The sequence below is a fragment of the Pleurodeles waltl genome, chromosome 7 (genome assembly GCF_031143425.1).
Source record: "Pleurodeles waltl isolate 20211129_DDA chromosome 7, aPleWal1.hap1.20221129, whole genome shotgun sequence".
NCBI lineage: Eukaryota > Metazoa > Chordata > Amphibia > Caudata > Salamandridae > Pleurodeles > Pleurodeles waltl.
Window position 1 is genome coordinate 8,843,743 of NC_090446.1, and position 22,334 is coordinate 8,866,076.

At 46.9% G+C, this 22,334-nt stretch overlaps 1 protein-coding gene across 2 annotated transcripts in view; it reads right to left on the reverse strand.

Moving 5' to 3' along the window:
• LOC138303516 (zinc finger protein 780A-like) overlaps positions 1-22,334 on the reverse strand; it is a 107,626-nt gene that overhangs the window by 12,616 nt on the left and 72,676 nt on the right. Inside the window, exons 7-13 of one of the 2 annotated variants that reach the window (XM_069242701.1) lie at positions 19,456-19,566; positions 16,623-16,670; positions 15,746-15,781; positions 10,719-10,766; positions 8,203-8,238; positions 7,376-7,423; positions 2,385-2,420 (exon numbers count right to left, since the gene is read on the reverse strand). In XM_069242701.1, coding sequence (XP_069098802.1) covers positions 2,385-2,420; positions 7,376-7,423; positions 8,203-8,238; positions 10,719-10,766; positions 15,746-15,781; positions 16,623-16,670; positions 19,456-19,566 — 363 coding nt within the window. The remainder of the gene's footprint in view (positions 1-2,384; positions 2,421-7,375; positions 7,424-8,202; positions 8,239-10,718; positions 10,767-15,745; positions 15,782-16,622; positions 16,671-19,455; positions 19,567-22,334) is intronic. The other variant, XM_069242702.1, reaches the window with a different exon arrangement.

Sequence of the window (22,334 nt, forward strand, 5' to 3'; positions counted from 1 at the left end):
TTTGAAGCACAACGTCATATATTATCATATCTATGGGCCTGATTTAGAACTGGGCGGAAGAGTTACTCCGTCACAATGGTGACGGATAGCCCGTCCGCCAAAATATAAATCCCAGTCTATCCTATGGGATTTAGATTTCGGCAGACGGGATATCCGTCACCGCAGCGACAGTAACCCGTTTGCCGAGTTCTAAATCAGGCCCTATGTTTGTTTAACGCTAAAGAACTGAGGGTATCAAGGCGCTGCAGGATTCAAAAGAAACAGGTCATTATTCAAACAGTTTGGTCCAATAATAGACCCAGTAATGCCATCTTCTGTTGACATCAAAAAATCATTGACCTTTGCTCTTGCATTTCACTGAAATATAGTCTAAAGTCGAGGAGGAGTCCAGAGTTTGTTTATCATTGATATTATCTCAAGCATAATGTTTATTATTGTTCAAAAATTTCATTTCATGTGTTTGGTGACATTTTCGAGACACCTTTTGTTTTAGCACCAAGTGGTTTATGATACTGTCACTACAGGCCCATTATACAAGGTAATCAATTACCCATGAAAGGAAAGTATTTCATACTAACCAAGAAATAATTCAGAATATATATTTACAGGATCACAATATTGCTCTGAATGATATAATCAAGAAGCTTTGTTACCGTCAGTGACGTCACAGCTCTGATTTAAATCCAGCGTCTGCGAAACACAGCTGCTAATTAGGTGAAACACCAGTACATCAAAGCCTTTTGCAGTTGGGAGCAGTAGCTGATATCACATGTTTTGGGATGCCTAATCTCCAGAGACAGTCACTCCTTAGATCTCATGTTTCCATGAGACACCCTTAGTGTCCTCAGTACGGACTCACCTCTTTGTAGTCCCCAGTTCACCTCACCTGAAGTTGCCTCATGGCCAATGTAAACTAAGGCCAGAGGCTTCAAGCAGACTGGGGCCCCTTCAGATTTTTTTTAATAAATGTAATCTTCTAGAGCAGTGGTTCCCAAACTGTGCGCAGTGGCACCCCAGTGCGCCACCAATCTCAGCCAGGGGCGCCACGGTCACTTCGAAACTATCAATGCTGCACACATTGTTCAGCAGTGAACCTTTGCAGATTGTTTCAATGAACTGCAGGTCCTGTAAGAGCCACCAGATGCCAGTAAGAGCACAGATTTCCAGACTCGGAACAGCAGCTCTAGTTGCATCATTTGTATTGCTGAAGGACAGCTTTAGATCTACTTTTCCGTGTTTCCACTTTTGTAAGCCACCTCATCCAGACAAAAAGTGCAGTTTTTCAGAAGAGTGGTACCCCTGCCCTGCACACTCAAGGTCACTTCGTTTTGTTTTCATTGTTGCATTCTCTCAGCTTTGCTGGAATACTGCTGATATTTTACTCTCTTTTGAAGTAGTGAAGCATGCTGGTGTTACCTGTTTTTCTACATTCCTGTGTTAGTAACAGTCAGTCTGGCCTTTAAATTACCAAAGATTCTCAGGCTTACCCCTTCAACAAATTGATATAATTTTGATTCCAGAGTGTATGTAGTGGGGATTTACACATATCCTCTTTCAGTGTCTGATGCTGTACAGAAACAACAAGCTGCCAGGATTGCATTTGGCATTTTAATGTATTCTTTTTTCCTTCACTGTGAACTGATGCTGCATTAGCCATCATTATACAACGTCTCTGCTAGAAGGCTGATGAGTGAGATTACAGTGCACACTATTCCCCCTCCTCCCGCCTGCCAAATAAATGTAATGTAACGGGGAGCCGCGGCCAGCGGCCAATTGGTCAAGAGAGCCGCAGGTCCTAAAAAGTTTGGGAACCACTGTTCTAGAGTGTTACAAGGAGACATGACTGCTCTAACTATTGTGAACAACAGAATGAGTGAGCTATATAAAAGAACTTCGCAAACATTACTAGTGCAACCATCTTTAGGTTTACCAGTAACTATTCAAAAGCATTAACTCTAGAAATCACCCATGTTGGGTAGAATTGTGTGTGGCACTTTCCTTTGGGTAGCACCACGCCAAGACAACTGCCAGGGAGACTTCTGCCCATTTGTTGTGATCATTGCTTTTAATGCATACATTGTACAGAGCCATCCAAACACAGGGTACTGAAGTTCCATACTTCAAACCCTGTGTTCTTTTCCACCCTTAATTGAGGGGCAAGGCTATACCTCCTGCTTGGTTCAGAAACCACATACCAAACTTTTAAGTCACTGTTGGCTTCCTTTGGAGATAAACATATATAAAACTCAAATTGCTGTTACAGTTCTGTATTCGTTCTGCTGCTTGCAAACCTCTAGGGCTGCGCACTCTAAAAGCGACCTTCTTGCCTCAACGTAACTGTTTTGGTGGGTGTGATACTGTGGTAGAGCAGGACGGGAACTTACCTGGGTTTTGATGCTGGAACTCAGCTCCAACGACACCTACATGAGAAATAAAAGCAATGGTCAGAGAGGTAGGACTACCAAAGGGCATACTTGAAAACACAGAGGAAAGACTTTTGTTTGCTAACTAGGAGGAACAGATGGGCACTGACAAAGAAACAGCACAAAAGGAGGAAGAGGTGTGATCGAGGAGGGGAGAGGACGCAGATCCCAGTTGAGAGTGGAGAGGATAATGTGATAGAAGAGAAGAATATGAAACCAGAGCCCGAGAAGCTGGATCTGAGGAACAATAGAGGATTCAGGAGGCCGACACTAACGCCAAATTGCCTCCTGCCAAATATACCACCTGGAGAGGCCCTGGGCCCGTCGCGCTCCTGGAGGAGTGTGGCTTGCACTGGTTGGAGCTCGATTACACGTGTTGTGGGAGCAGAGTAAAATCAATCAATCGCATTTATAAAGCGCGCTACTCACCCATAAAGGGTCTCAAGGCGCTGGAGGGGGGGGGGGGTCAGTGCTCGAAGAGCCAGGTCTTGAGCTGCCTTCTGAAGGAGAGGTGGTCAGGTATGGCGCGAAGGTGGCTGGGCAGAGAGTTCCAGGTTTTCGCTGCTAGGAAAGAGAAGGATCTTCCTCCGGCGGTGGCTTTGCGGATGCGGGGTACGGCTGCCAGGGCCTGTCCGGTCGAGCGTAGAGTGCGCGGAGGGGTGTAGAAGGAGACGCGGTTGTTGATGATTTTGGGTCCGAGGTCGTGTAGGGCTTTGTGTGCGTGGGTGAGGAGTCGGAAGGTGATCCTCTTGTTGACTGGGAGCCAATGAAGTCTCTTCAGGTGTCCGGAAATGTGGTGGTGGCGGGGTATGTTCAGGATGAGTCGTGCAGCAGCGTTCTGGATCCGTTGTAGTTTCCTCTGCAGCTTGGTGGTGATGCCGGCGTATAGGGTGTTCCCGTAGTCCAGGCGGCTGGTGACGAGGGCGTGGGTGACGGTCTTCCTGGTGTCGGTGGGGATCCAGCAGAAGATCTTGCGGAGCATGCGGAGGGTGTTGAAGCATGCCGAGGTCACCGAGTTGACCTGTCTGGTCATGGAGAGGGATGAGTCCAGGATGAAGCCGAGGTTGCGTGCGTGGTCGGTGGGTTGGGGAGTGCTGCCTAGGGCGGGGGGCCACCAGGAGTCGTCCCATGCGGCGGGAGTAGGGCCGAGGATGAGGACCTCCGTCTTATCTGTGTTCAGTTTCAGCCGGCTGTCTGTCATCCAGTTCGCTACTTTCTTCATTCCTTCGTATAGTCTGGTCCTAGCTGAGGTGGGGTTGTTTGTGAGGGATAAGATGAGCTGGGTGTCGTCAGCGTAGGATATGAGGTCGAGTCTGTGTTTGCGTGCGATGTTCGCCAGGGGGGTCATGTAGACGTTGAAGAGAGTGGGGCTGAGGGAGGATCCTTGGGGTACGCCGCAGATGATCTCCGTGGCTGTGGATCTGAAGGGGGGCAGGCGGACTCTCTGAGTCCTTCCGGAGAGAAAGGAGACGATCCATTCCAGGGCCTTGCCTCTGATGCCGGCGTTGCTGAGGCGGTGTATCAGGGTGCGGTGGCAGACCGTGTCGAAGGCTGCAGAGAGGTCCAGGAGTATGAGGGCCACGGTTTCTCCCTTGTCGGTCAGGGCTCGGATGTCGTCCGTGGCTGCGATGAGGGCGGTTTCGGTGCTGTGGTTGGCCCTGAAACCGAACTGTGTGGGGTCGAGGGAGTCGTTGGTTTCCAGGACGGTGGTGAGTTGAGCGTTGACGATTTTCTCAATCACTTTGGCGGGGAATGGGAGGAGAGAGATGGGCCGGAAGTTTTTGAGTTCGGTGAGGTCTGCTGTAGGTTTCTTTAGGAGGGCGTTGAGCTCTGCGTGTTTCCAGCTCTCCGGGAAGGTGGCGGCGGTGAGGGAGGCGTTGATGACGTCTCGGAGGTGCGGTGCGATGATGTTGTCGGCCTTGTTGTAGATGCGGTGCGGGCAGGGGTCTGATGGGGATCCGGAGTGGATCGAGTTCATGACGCGGGTGGTCTCCTTGGTGGTGGTAGGGCTCCAGGTGAGGATGGTGGTGATGTCGGTGGCGGGTTCCGGGTGGGGGTTTGCGTTGGCGGTCGGGGAGCTGTTGTATATGTCGATGATCTTGTGGTGGAAGAAGGTTGCGAGGGAGTCGCAGAGGTCCTGTGAGGGGGGAATGGGGTTGTTTTCTGCGTCCGGGTTGGAGAGCTCTTTGACGATGCCAAATAGTTCCTTGCTGTTGTGGGCGTTGTTGTCAAGTCTGTTCCGGTAGGCTGTTTTTCATGCGGCGCGGAGGTGTTGGTGGTGTTGGCGGGTGGCGTCCTTGAGAGCTGACATGTTCTCTTCGGTCTGGTTGAGGCGCCACACCTTCTCGCGGGCGCGGCATTCTTTCTTGGAGTTCTTGAGGTCGGGGGTGAACCAGGAGTTTTTCTTGTGGTTGTTGGTGTTAGCTTGAGTCTTCAGGGGGGCCAGGAGGTTGGCGCAGTCGGAGATCCAGTTTGTGAGGTTGTTGGCAGCTTCGTTTGGGTCGGTGGTGCTGGTGGGTTGGTTCTGGGAGAGGGTTGATGCGAGCTGTTCAGTGGTGATACGATTCCAGTGTCTTCTTGGTGGTTGCTGGGTGTGGTGAAGCACGGTGGTCTTCTTGAAGCTGAAGTGGACACAGCTGTGGTCCGACCAGGTGAGTTCGGTGGCGTGGCTGACGGTAATGTGTTTGCTGGAGGAGAAGATGGGGTCGAGCGTGTGTCCGGCGTGGTGGGTGGGTGTGTTGACTAGCTGTTTCAGTCCCAGGTTGGCGAGGTTGTCCAGTAGGGCGGTGGTGTTTTTGTCGGTGAGGTTCTCCAGGTGAAAGTTGAGGTCTCCTAGGAGGATGTAGTCGGTGGACGAGAGTGCGTGAGGGTTGACAAAGTCTGCGATGTCTTCGCTGAACTTGGCGCGGGGTCCTGGTGGTCTGTACATGAGGGTGCCTCTGAGGGTGGTCTTGGGGTCGCTGTGGATCGTGAAGTGGAGATGTTCGGCGTCGGGGAGTGAGTCATCGGTGTGGGTCGAGATGCGGATGGAGTTTTTGTGTGCGATGGCGATGCCTCCTCCGATGCGGTTGGTGCGGTCTTTCCGGATGATTTTGAAGCCGTCGGGGATGGCTATGGCGATGTCGGGTGCCGAGGAGGGGTTCATCCAGGTCTCGGTGAGGAAGGCGATGTCCGGGTTTGTTGAGTTGATGAGGTTCCACAGTTCGATGGCGTGCCTGTGGATGGATCGGGTGTTGACCAGGATGCAGTGGAGATTGCTTCCGGGGGAGTTGTTCTTGGCGGGAGCGGAGTGGGCCCGAAGGCAGGTGAAGCGGCAGTTGTTGCAGGTGAAGGATCCGTGGGTCCGTTTCGGGGTGGCGCGGTAGCAGCCCGGCGTGCGGCCGGGGTTGAGTTTGGTGAGCGTGGTGGAGTCGTAGGTCAGGCGGGAGGCGCGGGGACCAGGGGGTCGGGCGCTGGGCGCGGTCCAGGCACGGACGGGCGCAGACGGGCGCGCCAGCGGCGCACCCGCTGCGTGGCCTCGCAGCGGCTGCCATTTAAGGGGTAGCCGGGGAGGCGGGGTTAGCTGGGAGGCGGGAGGTGGGCAGGTAGGTGAAAAAGCGGGAAAAGCAACGGCGGGAAAGCCTCGAGAATGGCGAGGAGGCCTATAAACGAAAAAGTACCGAAAAAGGTACGAAAAACAGGGAAAAAACGCAGAAAACGAGGAGAAAAAGCGGCGGAAGGACGGGGGGGACGGCGGGGACACTCGGCGAAGGCAGGCACTCGGGGTACACGGAGAGAAGGGGAGCGCGATCACAACAAGCAGGCAGCAAGGGGCACACTCAGGCAAAACCAAGCAGGCAGACAGCAAAGGGCACACACTCGGGGTACACGGAGAGAGGGGAGCGCGATCACAACAAGCAGATAGCAAAGGGCACACACAGGCAAAACCAAGCGGGCAGACAGCAAAAGGGAGAAGGCACACAGGTCTGGTGGCGCTGTGAGGACGGGGGAGCGACCTACCCTGGGGTCAAGGGTCGCTACCACGGCCTCGCAGCGGCCGCCATTTAAGGGGTAGCCGGGGAGGCGGGGTTAGCTGGGAGGCGGGAGGTGGGCGGGTAGGTGAAAAAGCGGGAAAAGCAACAGCGGGAAAGCCTCGAGAATGGCGAGGAGGCCTATAAACGAAAAAGTACCAAAAAAGGTATGAAAAACAGGGAAAAAACGTGGAAAACGAGGAGAAAAAGCGGCGGAAGGACGGGGGGGACGGCGGGGACACTCGGCGAAGGCAGGCACTCGGGGTACACGGAGAGAAGGGGAGCGCGATCACAACAAGCAGGCAGCGAGGGGCACACTCAGGCAAAACCAAGCAGGCAGACAGCAAAGGGCACACACTCGGGGTACACGGAGAGAGGGGAGCGCGATCACAACAAGCAGATAGCAAAGGGCACACACAGGCAAAACCAAGCGGGCAGACAGCAAAAGGGAGAAGGCACACAGGTCTGGTGGCGCTGTGAGGACGGGGGAGCGACCTACCCTGGGGTAAAAGAGCGGTAACTCAAAATAAAACTATTAAGATGTTTTATTTTTATTATTTTGCGTTGTTAACAAATCTGAAACAGTTACTTAGATACAACAAAGACTCTGAATAATTGAACAAGTGTCTAGAGGCACTATAAGCAACCTGTGACAAAACCAAAAGGAAAGTTTAATTTGGCTTTTGGTTTGTTTTAATCTTAAATTGCTTTGTCTGAAATATGGTCAGTATTCTACAGGAGAGAGGAATATCTAGACATACGCCCCAATAAAGCTGGAAGCATGAAATGAGAGAGAGAACGGTTAAATTAAATAATCAAGTCAAGATCAAAATAATTAGAAACTGAGAGGAAAGAAGATAATTAAATCCATATAGAAACCCTAAAAGGAGGAGAGAAGAAAAGAAATTTCAAGAGTTAACCTCCCCGAATCACTAAACTTACCTGTGCTTGATGTTTTTCCAAGAGACTCCGGTATAGAAATGCCTGCACCTAAATGAAGAAAGGAAAGTGAAATTGGTGAAGAAAACGAGACCCGATAAATCAAAAGGGAAAAGTCAAATTTCTGTGAATTTACTGGACCAAAATTCATGTGTTTCTTCCAACAACCTTTTTTTGCTTTCTTTATATCAATGAACCAAAGTTCGTAATAAAAATAAGCAAATACGTGAAAAGCCCTATCTGGGTCTTGTCTTTCTACAGACTAAGCGAAACCCCGGCCACACGTGGTGTCAGAAGTGGGATAATCTGCTCAGATAAAAGATTGAGAACATCATTCATTGACTAACAGAAGGGCAGCAAAAGCTGGAGTGAGGATTAGAATGTTATCTTAAAGCTGCTGAAACTGAACGCAGTGTTTTTCAAGGCACATTAAAGAATCACGCCAAGCAGCTGCATAAGGTGTCTGGGAGTCAGTTACAGTTACCCACCAGGACAGCTCAAAGTAAGGGCCCTCTATTTCACGATGTTATGAAAAAGCAGCCCAAGCCCTGACCTGTCAAACGTGGACCTAACTATTTTAGCCCTAGCTAAAACTAGGGGAAATTAAACCCTCATTCAGAAATTGATGTTCACTTTTTGTCCTTGTTCCCAAACTTGATGGAACTATCCAGTTTCATATTGATTTTCGAGCAGTCAAAACGTTTGATAATTATCCTCTATTGGGAACAGATCAGTTAATTTACCCCCGTTTTTTTTCCTAAATCGGAAAAATCTGTTGGAGGGAATATGTGACACGCGGGGTGGGGGGGTAGAGCAGGACAGGGACTTACCTGGGTGTCGAAGTTGGAACTCCGGACAGACGACACCTACAAGAGAAATAAAAGTTATGGTCAGAGAGTAAGGACTACAAAAAGATCTACTGAAAAACAAACACAGAGGAAGGACTTTTGTTTCCCCACTAAGAACAAAAAGAACAGATGATGGACAGAATGCTGAACAATACAAACATTCATCCCCAGTCACAGATCTGGGTTTAATCCATTGTTTTTTGCTCACCATGGCACCTCAGTGTGGAGCCAGCCATATACAAATCAGTCTTGATCCCGCTCTCCCTGGGAACAGTCGTACCGGAACTGCCAGGCCAGGTCCTCCCGGGACCAGAAACAAGCATTTTGGGATGGGCTTGGGGTATCACCCCTCATCAGCCAGGCTAGCTTGAATACAGTGGTACAATGAGCACAGGACCAACATCTGCGCATACCCTTCCCACTTAGGGCGACAAAAGCAAAAAGTACAGATGATGAATAGAATGCTGTACAATACAAACTTTCACCCCCAGTCACGGATCTGGGTTTTAATCCATTGTGTTTTTTTGCTCACCACCCCAGCTATATGTAAATCAGTCTTGACCCTGCTCCCCACAGGAACAGTCCAGGCCAAATCACATCTGGGCACACCCTTCCCACATAGGGCGACATAAGCAAAAGCATAAAGAGCAAAAGACTGATATGCAAATAGCTGGGTCCAAACTAGGGTGGTGTGGTGGGCAAAAAAACAATGGATTAAACCTAGATCTTTGTGACTGGGGTGAATGTTTGCATTGTTCAGCATTCCGTCTAACATCTGTTCTTTTTGCATTTGTCGACGAGGAGAAGCAGACAGACACAGACAAATAAACGCCACAAAATGAGGAAGAGGTGTGGTTGAAGTGGAGATATACCATCCACAGAGTCCCCCAGCCCTGCCATGCTCCTAGAGGAGCCCTAGAGGAGCATGGCTTGAACAGATTAGTGCTCAGTTACGGGGGGAAGGGGAACAGGTGACTCCTTATGGATAATAATTGAGTGTTAACCCAAAACGAAACTATTAGGGGTATTTATTTGTTTTACTTTGTTACAAAGTCTGAAACTGTTGCTTAGATAATATAGAGACTCAGAATAATTGTGCAAGAGTCCAGAAAAGCTATGAGCAACCTATGAAACCCCAAAAGAAAAGTTATACTTAGGTTTTGGTTTGTTTGAATATATGTCGGAACAACACATGCTGGAACCACGCATGCCTGAACAACGCGGTTGGAACAACGACCGCGTTATTACCACTAATGCCTTTACCACGAATGCCTTAACAACAATTTTTCGTTGTAAAGGCATTCTTGATAAAGGCATGCGTGGAATGGCATGCATGGTTCTAGCATGCGACCCCCTTGACCCTACCACCCCACCCCTAAAACTATAGCGACCCCCATCTCAGCCCCTAAAAACTAAACCTACCCCCACCACCGCCACCCCATCCCTAAAACTACTGTGACCCCCCACCCCTAAAACCTGAACTACCTCAACCCCCCAACCCGCCTCTAAAACTACAGTGACTCACACACCCCGTACCTAAAACTATCCCAACCCCCATCCCACCCCTAAAACTACCATGAACCCCCACCCCTAAAACCTCAAACTACCCTAACCCCGCACCACTGCCCCTAAAACCTAAAAGTACCCCGACCCCTCACCCCGCTCCTAAAACCCAAACTACCCAACCCCCCATCCCCGGCCCTAAAACTACTGCAACACCCCACACTGCCCCTAAAACCTAAAACTACCCCAACCCCCCACCACTGCCCCTAAAACCTAAAAGTACACCGACCCCCCCCACCCTCGCCCCTAAAACCAAGCCCAACCCAACCCCATCCCTAAAAATTACCGCAACTCCCCACCCCGCCCCTAATATTACCACGACCCCCTATCCCGCCCCTAAATGTATTGCGACCCCCCCAAACCTAGACAACCCCAACCCCACAAAACTACTGCGACCCCCTACCCCGCCCCTAAAACCTAAAATTACCCTGACCCGCCCCTGCCCCTAAAATCTAAAATTACCCCTATCCTCCCACCCCTAAAACTACCCCCCAACCCTACCCCACCCCCACTTACCTGACCGCGTCCTCTCCGATCCGGAGTCTGTTTTCCTCTGCCTTAACCACGCATGTTCATTGTTCTGGACATGCATGGTTAAGGCAGAGGAAACAGGGTCGTTGTTCAGGAAAGCGTTGTTCTGCTTTTGTGGACAATGACCCTCGCTGTTCCCGCATCATTCTACCGGTTTGTTTTATTATTTAATTGCTTTGTTTGAATACTGTAGTATTCTACAGAAGAGAGGAATATCTAGACACATGTCCCAACAAAGATGGAAGGCAGAAAGTGAGAGAGGGGAAGGTGAAAGGAAAAAAACGAGTCACCACAGAAACAGCTAGAAAGAGAGAGGAAGGAAAATAATTAAACTCCATATAGAAGCCCTAAAAGGAGTACAGAGGAAAACAAAGATCACAATATACCCCCTACTTAGTACTTACCTTTGCTTGGTATTTTTCCGAGGGACTCCGGTCTGGAAATACCTACACCTAAAAGATTAAAGGAAATTGAAATCGGTAAAGATTGAACCACAATTCATTTGTTACTTCCAACCAATTTTTCTGTTTCCTTCATACCAATGAACCAAAGTTTGGACTAAAAATAAGAAAATTAATGAGAAGCCCTATCTGGGTTTTGTCTTTTCAAAAACTTCTATAAACTAAGCAAACCCCCATCAACATGTTGTGTCAGAAGTGGGATAATCTGCTCTCTGACAAATTGAGAACCTCATTCAACTACTAACGAAGGACAGCAGAAGCTGAAGTGGCAGTCAGAACTTTATATTAAAGCAGCTGAAACCAACCACAATGTTTTTCAAGATACATTAAAGCACCAGGTCAAGCAGCTACATAAGGTGTCTGAGAGCCATTTACAGTTAGCCACCGGGATAGCTCAAAGTAAGGCTGCATATCAAGCACTCAACTCCACCAGACCTATCCCTTATAATGAAATAAAAAGGATTATTTTGCAAAGACTAGTTGTAGATAATGAGGTTTGCCGACTATGAAAGCGGTTTCCCAGGTGATACTCCTAGAACCTTATTTTCTAAGCTTAAAAATACGGCTGACTGATTGCTTTTACATCATGAGGCCCCTAAGGAAGAAATAATGGCCAAAGTTTACTTAGAACAATATTAGGAAGCCCTGCCACTCCAAATGCAAAAATAATTGAGACAATATCCTGGACTAACTTTAGAACAAGCCATTGAGATGGCAAACACCTTTTCGAGGGCACAACTACCCAAAACTATACAAAGATATAAAAAAAGGACCAAAACCCATGATTGTTACATTGGAAAGATTCCAAAAGAAATTAATTGCTCCTCGGCACGATACGGCGGGGTTATGACAAGTTAGGCCCGATACAATCCGCCCTAAAGGACTGCAATTGTATGAATGGAGGGAATGGGGTCAAACTGTCTGATTCTGTTGAAATTCAGGAGTTGGAAGAGTAACCAATAGGAGTAAATTATGTGCTACATTCTATTTACTATACCCAGGAGATGGGCCCCACTTACTATGTGAGTTTACAGATAAACCATAAACGGGTCATCGTTTTATAGGACTCGGGTGTAAACAATCTGTTATCAAAGATAATTTGGTTCTTCCACAACAGATCAGAAGTGTGTATTAGATGTGTTTGAGGGAACCACAGAACTTATTCATTAGGAAAACTCCCAGTGACAAGTATAGATGGCCAGGAGACGTGGATAGAGGTTGTGGTACTACACAGTCTCCCATAATTTCTTTTTTTTGGTACTGATAACATTCAATTCTTCACATTCTCAGAGAAACCCTATCTGAAGCTGGGGCATGGTTAAGTAAAGCCCCTTTCTCCCAAGACATAATAGAAACCCTACATCATATAGAAGCTATGAAGCCCAAGAAGGAAAGACAAGAGCAGAAAGCAGAAAGGCGCATCTCAAAACACTCTTGTCATCCAGGAACATTGGAAGTTGGACAAAACTTTAGGCTTTAGGGATAACAAATTACAACAGTATGCTTGGCTGAACACCTGAGATGAGGAGGGAGAGAACCTTCAGGTAAATCCCTTGTTTCAGATAAAATATGGATTGTGGTGTTGCATAGGAAAAAAAGACAAGTCTCCCCTGACACTTAACGCCAAGGTATGGGGTTAGATCATTCCAAAAGGTCTGGCAAAAGGGTACTCCTGCTATGCTTTCTCTAGTGTAGAAGTACTAGTGACATATAGGAATAACATTAGGAACAATTAACATGCTTGAATTATTTGTGTTTTTCACCATTCTAATAATGCCTATTACAACTACGTGTCTCATCTGCTTAATAGTTGCAGCTCATGTTTTATTTACAAGGATAAGCTCTTTTCAACAAATATTTCAAAATTTATTTTCGTACCTTTTCTTTGTGGCACCTTGGTCATGCAAAAGTGATGAATGAAAGGGTTACCTTTGTTTCCACAAATTCTGTGGAATTGGAGTGGTCATGTTTGAGGTTACCGACAACATCTATCACCCTGAAAGGTTAGGGGTTTTAGATGTGGTACTGTGAGCCAGCCAAACAAACCACCAATTACTGATAAGAGTACTCAGGGGGTCATTCTGACTTCGGTGATCCTTTCACAGGACTGCCAAAGCCGCTGCAGGCAAAAGACCGCCAGTACTGGAGGTCTTTTGCCCACCATATTAGGAGTGTTCCGCTGGGCCAGCATGCGAAAACAGTGTTTCAGCCCACTGTCCTAGCGGAACACTCACCACAACATTGACGCTAGCTCATAATTGAGTTGGCGTCAATGTTGTGGTGTGTCGGGCGCGACAGCACCTGTTGCCCATTTCACTGCGAAATGCGCGATGGGGCTGTGCATGGGAGCCCCTTCACTGCCCATTCCAAGTGCATGGGCAGTGCAAGGGACCCCAGGGGCCCAACAACACCCCCATTCCGCTATCCTTTCCATGGTGGTGTTCCCCGCCATGGAAAGGCTGGCAGATGGGGACTTGTAATCCGGAGGGCAGCGCTGCTTGCAGCATTGCCCTGGTGGATTAAAACCGCTGGGACCGCCAGGCTGCAGGCTGGCTGCAGGCTGGCAGTGTCATCTGGTGGACCGTGGTGGTTCTGCCATGGTAAGAATGGGGCAGTCGGACCACCCTGTCTGCGGCGGTCCATACCGCCACCGCGGTGGTCGGAATGACCCACTAAGGCCCTCATTCCGACATTGGCCGGCGGCGGTCGCCGCCGGCCTGTCGGGGGCCGCCAGAATACCGTTCCGCGGTCGAAAGACCGCGGCGGTGATTCTGACTTTCCCGCTGGGCTGGCGGGCGGCCGCCTTCAGGCCGCCCGCCAGCCCAGCGGGAAAGAGGCTTCCACGATGAAGCCGGCTCGGAATCGAGCCGGCGGAGTGGAAGCTGTGCGACGGGTGCAGTTGCACCCGTCGCGTATTTCACTGTCTGCAAAGCAGACAGTGAAATACATTTAGGGGCCCTCTTACGGGGGCCCCTGCAGTGCCCATGCCAGTGGCATGGGCACTGCAGGGGTCCCCAGGGGCCCCGCGACCCCCCCTACCGCCATCCGGTTCCCGGCGGGAGAACCGCCGGGAACTGGATGGCGGTAGGGGGGGTCGGAATCCCCTCGGCGGCGCAGCTAGCTGCGCCGCCTTGGAGGATTCCTATGGGCGGCGGTACACTGGCGGGAGACCGCCAGTGTTGCCGGTCCGACCGCGGCTTTACCGCCGCGGTCGGAATGCCCATTGGAGGACCGCCGGCCTGTCGGCGGTGCTCCCGCGGTCCTCCACCCTGGCGGTTTGAAACCGCCAGGGTCGGAATGAGGGCCTAAGTCTCTATACTGTAAAATTTTATTGACCTAATGCACAATTATACTAAATTCATAGGAACCTTATAACAGGTCAGGCTACATATAAGTTACAGTTTCTAGGATGGCGTGCCCAAATATACCACATAAACTTATTAAAAAAGGGTTAGGTCCTCCTCTAGCACACATCCCAACAACCGAAAGAGTGAGATTAGATGAAAGCACCCTAAAGGATACTATGAAGGAAATGTTAACTGAGGGGAAAAAAGAAGAATTACAGCAATGCCTATCCGCTTTTACACAAATGTTCCTCGATCTTCCCAGAAAAACTTAACTCATAACTCATGCAATTCGTAATGAAAGAGGGAAGATTGTAAAACAATTGCCTTATTCGATAGCCAAGGCCAAACAAAAAAATATCCCGGTATCCCGGGAGAGGTAGAATAAATGCAAAAACTAGCCGTAATGGAACCCTCAACCAGATATTGGTATTCCCTTACTGACCTTATTCCCAACCTGGATGGAACTAGTTGGTTCTGTATCAATTTCTGAGCACTCAATAGAATATCAGGTTTGATCATTATCCCCTACGGAAAATAGATGAGTTAATCAACTAGGGGAAGCCCATTCTATAGCCACTGCAGATCTTACAAAGGGATGCTGGAAGATTCCCTTGCGGTTGGAAGATAAAAGAAGACAGCCTTTTCAACACCATATGGGCTTTTCCAAATGACACCCGCCCACCCCTTTGGATTCCATGGAGATCCATTAACCTTTCAAAGACTCATGAATCCTAAAGCCACACAGAAACTAACCTTCTGTGCATCTAGATGATATTGTCATCCTTACCAATAGTTACAGACAACATCTTACTCAGTTATACAATGCCTTAATGGGCCTACAGTCCACCTGTCTCTGTATTAATGCACAAAATCAAAGCCAGCCCATAATAGAGTCAAATATTTGGGATACTTAGTTGGTGATGGTCTTACTGAGCCCCAGAAAGAAAAAGTAAGGGGAATCACGGCCGTTCCCTTACCAAGCACTAAAAGGGATATGAGGACATTTTTAGGCCTTCTAGGATATTATAGAAGGTTTATTCCACAATATTCTACAATTGTGCCCTGCTGAAAAAAAAAAAAAAAAAGGTCCTTTGATGTTCCGTCTGAAAAGGTTTTGATGTATTTGACCACTTAAAACGTCTAATTGCTTCTAAGCCCTTTCTTCAGTCTCCAGACTTCGACAAACCATTTCTACTACAAATGGATGCCCCCGATATTGGAACTGGGGTGGTGCTTTCCCAATTAAAAACCACTGGAGAGGAGAAACTGATCTTGTCAGTTGTAAACCATGAAACCTACTATCCTACTATTGCAAAGGCGTGCTTAGCAATTAAATGGGCAGTGGAAAAGCTGTGTCATTAACTAGAGGGCCTCTTAGATTTTCTCTATATGGGCCATGCCCCATTAACCTAGCTGAGTAGGAATAAGGGGAATAATGCTAGGATCCAATGTTGGTTCCTATTTCACCAACCTTTTAGATTTGAGGTTCAACATACACATGGGAGTGACCAGGGCAATGCTAATGTTCTGTTAATGTTCTGTCTAGGCACCCCCTTTTGTCCAATCAAAAACATCTATGGGTGGGGATATGTGATCTGGGGGTAGAGCAAGACAGGGACTTACTTGGGTTTTGAAGCTGGAACTCTGGTCTAACAACATCTACAAGAGAAACAAACGTAATGGTAGAAGAGAAGGACTACAAAAGGACGTACTGAAAAAACAAACACGGAGGAAGGAATTTTGTTTTCCCACCAGGAGAAGCAGGCAGCAACAAAGAACCAGCACGAAAGCAGAAAGAAGTGTGGCCGAGGATGAGAGAGGATGCGGAGAAGACTGAGAGTGGAGAACACGAAAGAAGAGAAGAATATGGAGCCGGAGCCCGAGTGGCTGGACCTGAGGAACAACAGGAGATTCAGGAGGCCGACACAAACGCTGAAGTGCCTGCTGGGAAATATCCCGTCCAGAGAGGCCCTCGGCCCGCCATGCTCCTGGAGGAGTGTGACTTGCACTGGTCAGTGCTTGGTTACAGGGGTGGTGGGGGCGGGGTAGAGAAGGGAAACAGGCAACTAATTACAGATAATAATGGAGTGTTAACCCAAAACAAAAATATTAGAGTTTTTTTTTGTTTAACAAATCTGAAACAGTTACTTAAAAACAATAGAGATTCAGAATAATTGATCAAGAGTCCAGGACAGCTATGAGCAACCAATGAAGAGCCAAAAGGAGAGTTTAATCTGGCTTATGGTTTGTTTTACTATTTAATTGCGCTGTTTGGAAGGTGGTTAGTATTCTACAGGAAAGAGGAATATCTAGATACATGTCCCACCAAAGGTGGAAGGCAGAAAGCGAGAGAGGGAAAGGGGTAAAAAGAGAACCAAGTCCACACCGAAAGAGCTAGAAGCAGAGAGGAAGGACGAGAACTAAATCCATATAGAAAACCCTAGGAGGATTAGAGAGGAAAAGATAGTTAAAAACATAACCTGCCACTCAGCACACCTACCGGTACTTTGTGTTTTTCCGAGGGACTCCGTTCTGGAAATACCTGAACCTAAAAATCAAAAATAAAGAGAAATAGGTGAAGAGAACGAGACCCAGGAAATCAAAAGGGAAAAATCTAACTTCTGTGAATTTATTGAACCACAATTCATTGGTTCTTTCAACAATTCAACATTTTTTTGTTTCCTTAATACCAATGAACCAAAGTTCAGAATAAAAATAAGCAAAAGAGAAAAAAAAAACATCTGGGCCTTGGCTTGTTATAAACTAAGTGCAATCCTGCCCACAGTGGGGTATTATGAATTTCCCCGTGTTGCAGCATACTGTGTTGTTAATGAGCACGAGCGTCATTGCTAAATCCCTGCGTCTTTCCGCAGCCTAAAGCCTTTCAACATCTCATAGCTCCACTGGAGGACCTCATCAGATCACACAACATCAACATACTCTCCCTGTAGGACAAGACTCCCACAACAAAAAACAGCTTTGCCCCCTTCATGCCCGAGATAGCCAAAAGATGAAATCGAACTGCCTCAAACTCAACCTAGACCAAACTGAAATGTGATCTTCACAAGAAAAGCCTCAGCTTACGACCCCACTGGTGGTCGGTGGACCTCGGCCCCCCACCAGCCCCCACTCCAGGAATCTTGAAGTCATCATGAGCAGCAAGTTCAACATTACAGCCTGAGCAACAGACGTGACACCCACTGGCTCCCACACCCTGCGTGCGCGGCAAAAGATCTTGAAGTGGCTACCGGTAAAGACCAGGAAGACAGTTATACAGGCCTTGATTACCAGCAGAATTAGACTATGACAACACGCTCTAAACAGGAATTCCTAAGAAGCTCCTGAACAGGCTCCAAACATCTAAAACGCAGCAGCAAGGCTCATCCTCAACTAATCTCGCTCTACCCATACACCCCACACCTCAGAAAACTTCACTGGCTCCCCATACACGAACGGACACAGTATAAAATCCTCACATACGCATATAAAGCACTACAGAATATGGGCCCGCCTACCTCAACAGCTGCATACACTTCCACCTACCTCCCAGACACCTCTTCTCAGCTGGACTCTCAATAGCTCACATACCCGGCATCCACAAAGCAACAGTGCCTGGATACCCTCATGGGTGATACGCAGGATTGCTGGTGTAATTTTGTTAGTACCATGCAACATTTGTGTATTGTGCTGTTTGTGGGTTTTGTTTCCTGATTTCTGATACACTGGATGCATATTCACTATATTACGAGATATGAATAAAACAGTTGTGCAACCTACAACCTTGTCTGTATATTCAGACATTATTGCAACTGTGGTAGTTGTGTTGAATTTTACCTGTTGGTAGACTCACCCCACACCATATGCAGCACGTTAGGTGCTGACTTCTCCTATACAGCTACAGAGTCAAGGTGGTTTAGTAAGGCTTACTTCCCACATACAGACCCTCTTTTCCAAGCACTGGCACCATTTGGATTGTTTAGTCTCCATAATTCCACACGCCGCAGAGAGCATTCCTGACCCTTCCTTGTGTGAGAAATCACTGGACCAAAACCCTAATATCCCCTGTGGACTTTACTTTCCTCACAGGTGAGGTGGGATGCACAACCCTAAGAGGCAGCCAGTAGAATTATGGTTCATAATCCATGGTCCCAGCAGCTCACCACCAGTCTCTTTCCACATTACCGATTCATCCAAAAGGTAAACAGAATTTGTGGGATCAAAGAAAACCTATAATGCACTAGCTGCCTTCTCAGGCAGCAGCACAGGGACAGACACAGGCTTCTTAATGAAAAGGAAACTGATGAAAACTGGACACTGCAGGTGACCTGGAGGCCATGGAGAGGTTGTTATCTGAATGTCTGGATCGGGAAGACTGTATTAATTATTTTACCATGTGGACAGTTTCCTTTGCTTGACATTAGTGAAAGCGGAATCTATTTTCTGATATGGACCAGCTTTTTGCTAAATGTGGCCATCTCCTGTTCACAGCATGTGTTAGGAGGGGAAGGTTTGTGATTGCACATGCCAGTACAAGCCACCCATAAATGCCATCACTATGCGTGAGTCCGGAGATTCACCCTCAAGATCTCATGGGCAATGATTTGGATTTGCCTTCTGAAGCAGGGAATCTTGTTGAAGAATGAGATTAGCAGATCTCCTTTGGTTTAACAACAGATGCCACTTTAGCAAGACCTGTCTGTTATTAATGATTGACAAATTAGGGCTGCCGTTTTCATTACAGACAATGTCAATGACAGATTGAGAGATTACCGAAGTGTATTCTATGTCAGGACCGGAGGCTCCGATTATGCTTCTCTTTCTATGCTTTATTTTACTCAGCAACAAATTAAAATAGAGATTTTTTTTTTAAACTACATTTCCCATAACTTCAATAAACATGTGACCAAGGATAGAGCTAGACACCATATATATACTCCTGACAACACAAGACTTTCCCTTTTCTTTGCGAGTAAACATTTTTAGAACTTGAGTCCGTTAATAATCTGAAACTGGAACCAGAACAAGAAAACTGCTGAGTAAAATAAAGCATAGAAAGAAAAGCATAATCCTTGCCTCCGTGTCCTTAATAGAATTGAAAATTCTTGACGCAATAGCTAGAATTTCTTTTACTGAGGGCAGGCTGGCAAGGCCTTAGGACTCAGTAGCACATCAACTTTTGAACGAAGCTGGGAGCAAGGGAATGCAGGGAATGATTCAGTGGGGGTCCCCTCCCTCTCTAAACTTGTACCTACATGCACAGTGCAGGTGATTAGGTGGCAAGGTTGACTCAGATCTTTTCTGGCATTTCAATTTCATCAGCAATATTTACTCACTTTTGGTACTGGCGATGAGTTTGCTTCTCTCCAAGTTGCAGTGTGCCATTACATAGGGATCTTCTTCTCTTTTAATGTTGTATAAAACATCTGGTGAAACATCTGCATGCTCTAGTACAAAAAAAATAACGTCAAATATGCATGTCTGAAACTAACCAGGAGATTCAGCTATTCTATAAATAAGTACATTTAAAATAACATAAAGAAAACATATTCCTTTAGAGAACAGCAACAGGAAGGAGGAAACTCAACAAATTAACACGAGCAGCAAAAATCAAGACAGTAGCACAGAATCTTTCACGACCAGCACTAAAAAATCAAACACGCCATCCTCTAAATATACTAAAAAACACATTATTCTATGATAGAATGAACCAAGGGTTGCAGTTCTGGAACCTCTTAGTCTGCCTTACTTTCCTGCACATTCAGTTCGGATTTAGGTGACTGCGGCAAGTTCACCAAAGCTTTCGAACCACCAACATGTTCAGGAAACTGTCTACTTGACATCTGTCAGCCCTCCGCCTTTGTTCTCACATCTTGCAATGTTACAGAAAGCTTCAATTGTGGTTTAACATTTCCTTCTGCGCCATCTATCATATCCTTTCACTGTATCATGTAACATAGTTTTACTACAAGGCCCCTTGCACGGTGGTTCTAGCAACAAGGGCATGCAATCAGTAGGAGACCGATCCACAACGAACAGACTTTGAAGCTCAGAGGCTCGTGTTTGTGGGATTTCATCTACATTCTGTGAACATTCATTATCACAGGGTTCAGGCACTTCTTTTGGTCTTCTTAACTTATTGCATCTATTTATTACAACTTCATAGCTGATAACACCATCCTTGTGTTTCTCCCGTACACAAGGCCTTTTTCACCTGGTCTTTCATTGCCATCTGCAACGATACATCAGCATCAGCCGTCTTACAATTCCTCTTCGGAGGATTGTAGAAGAAGTGATAGAGTCCATAGTCTACGCGGTTGTGTCCACCAGATCTCCTCTGAATCCCACCAACGTTTGACCTGGTGGGGTCTTTCCCGAGGTTTAGCACCATCTTAGCACCACCCACATACCATCTGGTTTCAAGGGTTAGGAATTAACCTAAGGTAATACCTGTGCCAAAGGCAGCAACAGATCTCACAGGAGACAAGAGACCCGCATATCTAAGACACAGTGCCCGTCAGTCGGAGTTTTTTGGGGTAGAAAAGTTGATGCTACCACCAGAGTCGAAATTAGACTGCAAGTCCACAGTCAGATTTTCCTTTTTGATTCTTATGTTCAGTTGATTGAAAATGCACCTCTTGACAGATTTCCATAGCCAGGCTCAGCCGAATTTGGAGTTTAGGGTCAAGTTGTCTTTTTCCAGAAAGCAGGTGATTGCAAAGGTTTCTACAACTCGACAAAAATACTGGATGAATGATGCAGTCATCAGGGTGAACCACACTAGCTTGAAGATATGCAAACTGGTCTTGATGTTCACAATAATGATTTCTGATTAGTTAGGAGTAGATTTAAGATGGTAAACAATTGTGGCGAGTTTCAGCTAATGGGAGAAAAAATAACATAGGTGTTGTTGGTTCTAGCAGGACTTTTTCAATGGAATGTTGGTTGTTCATAGGATATAATGGGGTTTATATTTCGGCACATGGGCGATCTGTCACTGTTGTGATGGAGTAACCTATCCACGAAATCCAAATCAGGGCCTAAATCCTAAGAATCCATTTCTGTACACCGAACTCCAATCCTGCATTGTTATGTTATGTTCCTTTGCTTATTTTGATCCTGTTATAGGTCCCAGGGAGATTCAAGTTTGGAAATAACGTACACAATTGATCCAGCAATTCACCAATTAATGGTTAAATACAATAATTCTCTACTGCAATAATATTAAAGTCTTATCAATCTCCGGGGGTATTTCCATGTTCTTAACTATTCTTCCTAAAAGAGTAGAGGGGTACCCTACTGGTGGTGTAGATGGCTCACAAATACCTCCTGGAAAGTCTCATTACACTGCCTGAATACACGAGGCACCTACTGTATCTATTTACACATTTCACCAAACAAACTATAAACTCCAGGAGTTGAGCAGATTTAGCTATCATAGTATCCAGAAAGCAGTACCTTCAACAGTTCTTGGGGCTAAAGAATTAGATTTTTAATTCTGAAATCCCTTTGTTGACATTTGTTTGTGTTTTTGCATTTGATGATATATATATATATATATATCAGACCGGTCATAAACACCAGTATCATCGGCGCAGCACAATAGTGAATACAATATATTAGTTGGGTCAATTATACACAAGTTGAAATGATGGTACGGTCTCTCAGGCGTATTGTACAGGTATAGTTACAACTGAACTCATCACATCATGCCGCATAAATACAACAAAGAGATGTTCTTTAATGTCATAGGGAAAGGGAGAGGAAAATCTAACTAAGGGGTCATCAGCGTCTGACAGAGCGGATTGGAACTCAAGCATGAGAGCATCCCAGCTATACGTAATACGATATTTACGCAGGCCCCTGGTATCCTTTTTTACGCCTTGCAACTCTTTCAGCCTCTGCCCACATTTTTATTGAGTATTCCCAAGCAGAGATCATGGTGGGAGTGGGTGACTTCCATCTACGGGTGTTTAGGCTTTTGGCCAGGAGGAGACCTGATATGTGACCTCTGAAGACACCTTGTATGACCAATGTTTTGGTATGGGAACATGTGTGTTGGATGACTGGGCCGATACCATGATAGCCGACAGATGGCTAGGAGATGTTTATTTTATAGTTTGATAGCGGGTTAAATGTAGCGATTGTAGAGTTAACGCAATTCACCTTGATTTCCCAACTCCTCTCCAGCCCCTGTTTAGGCCCCATGGCCTTG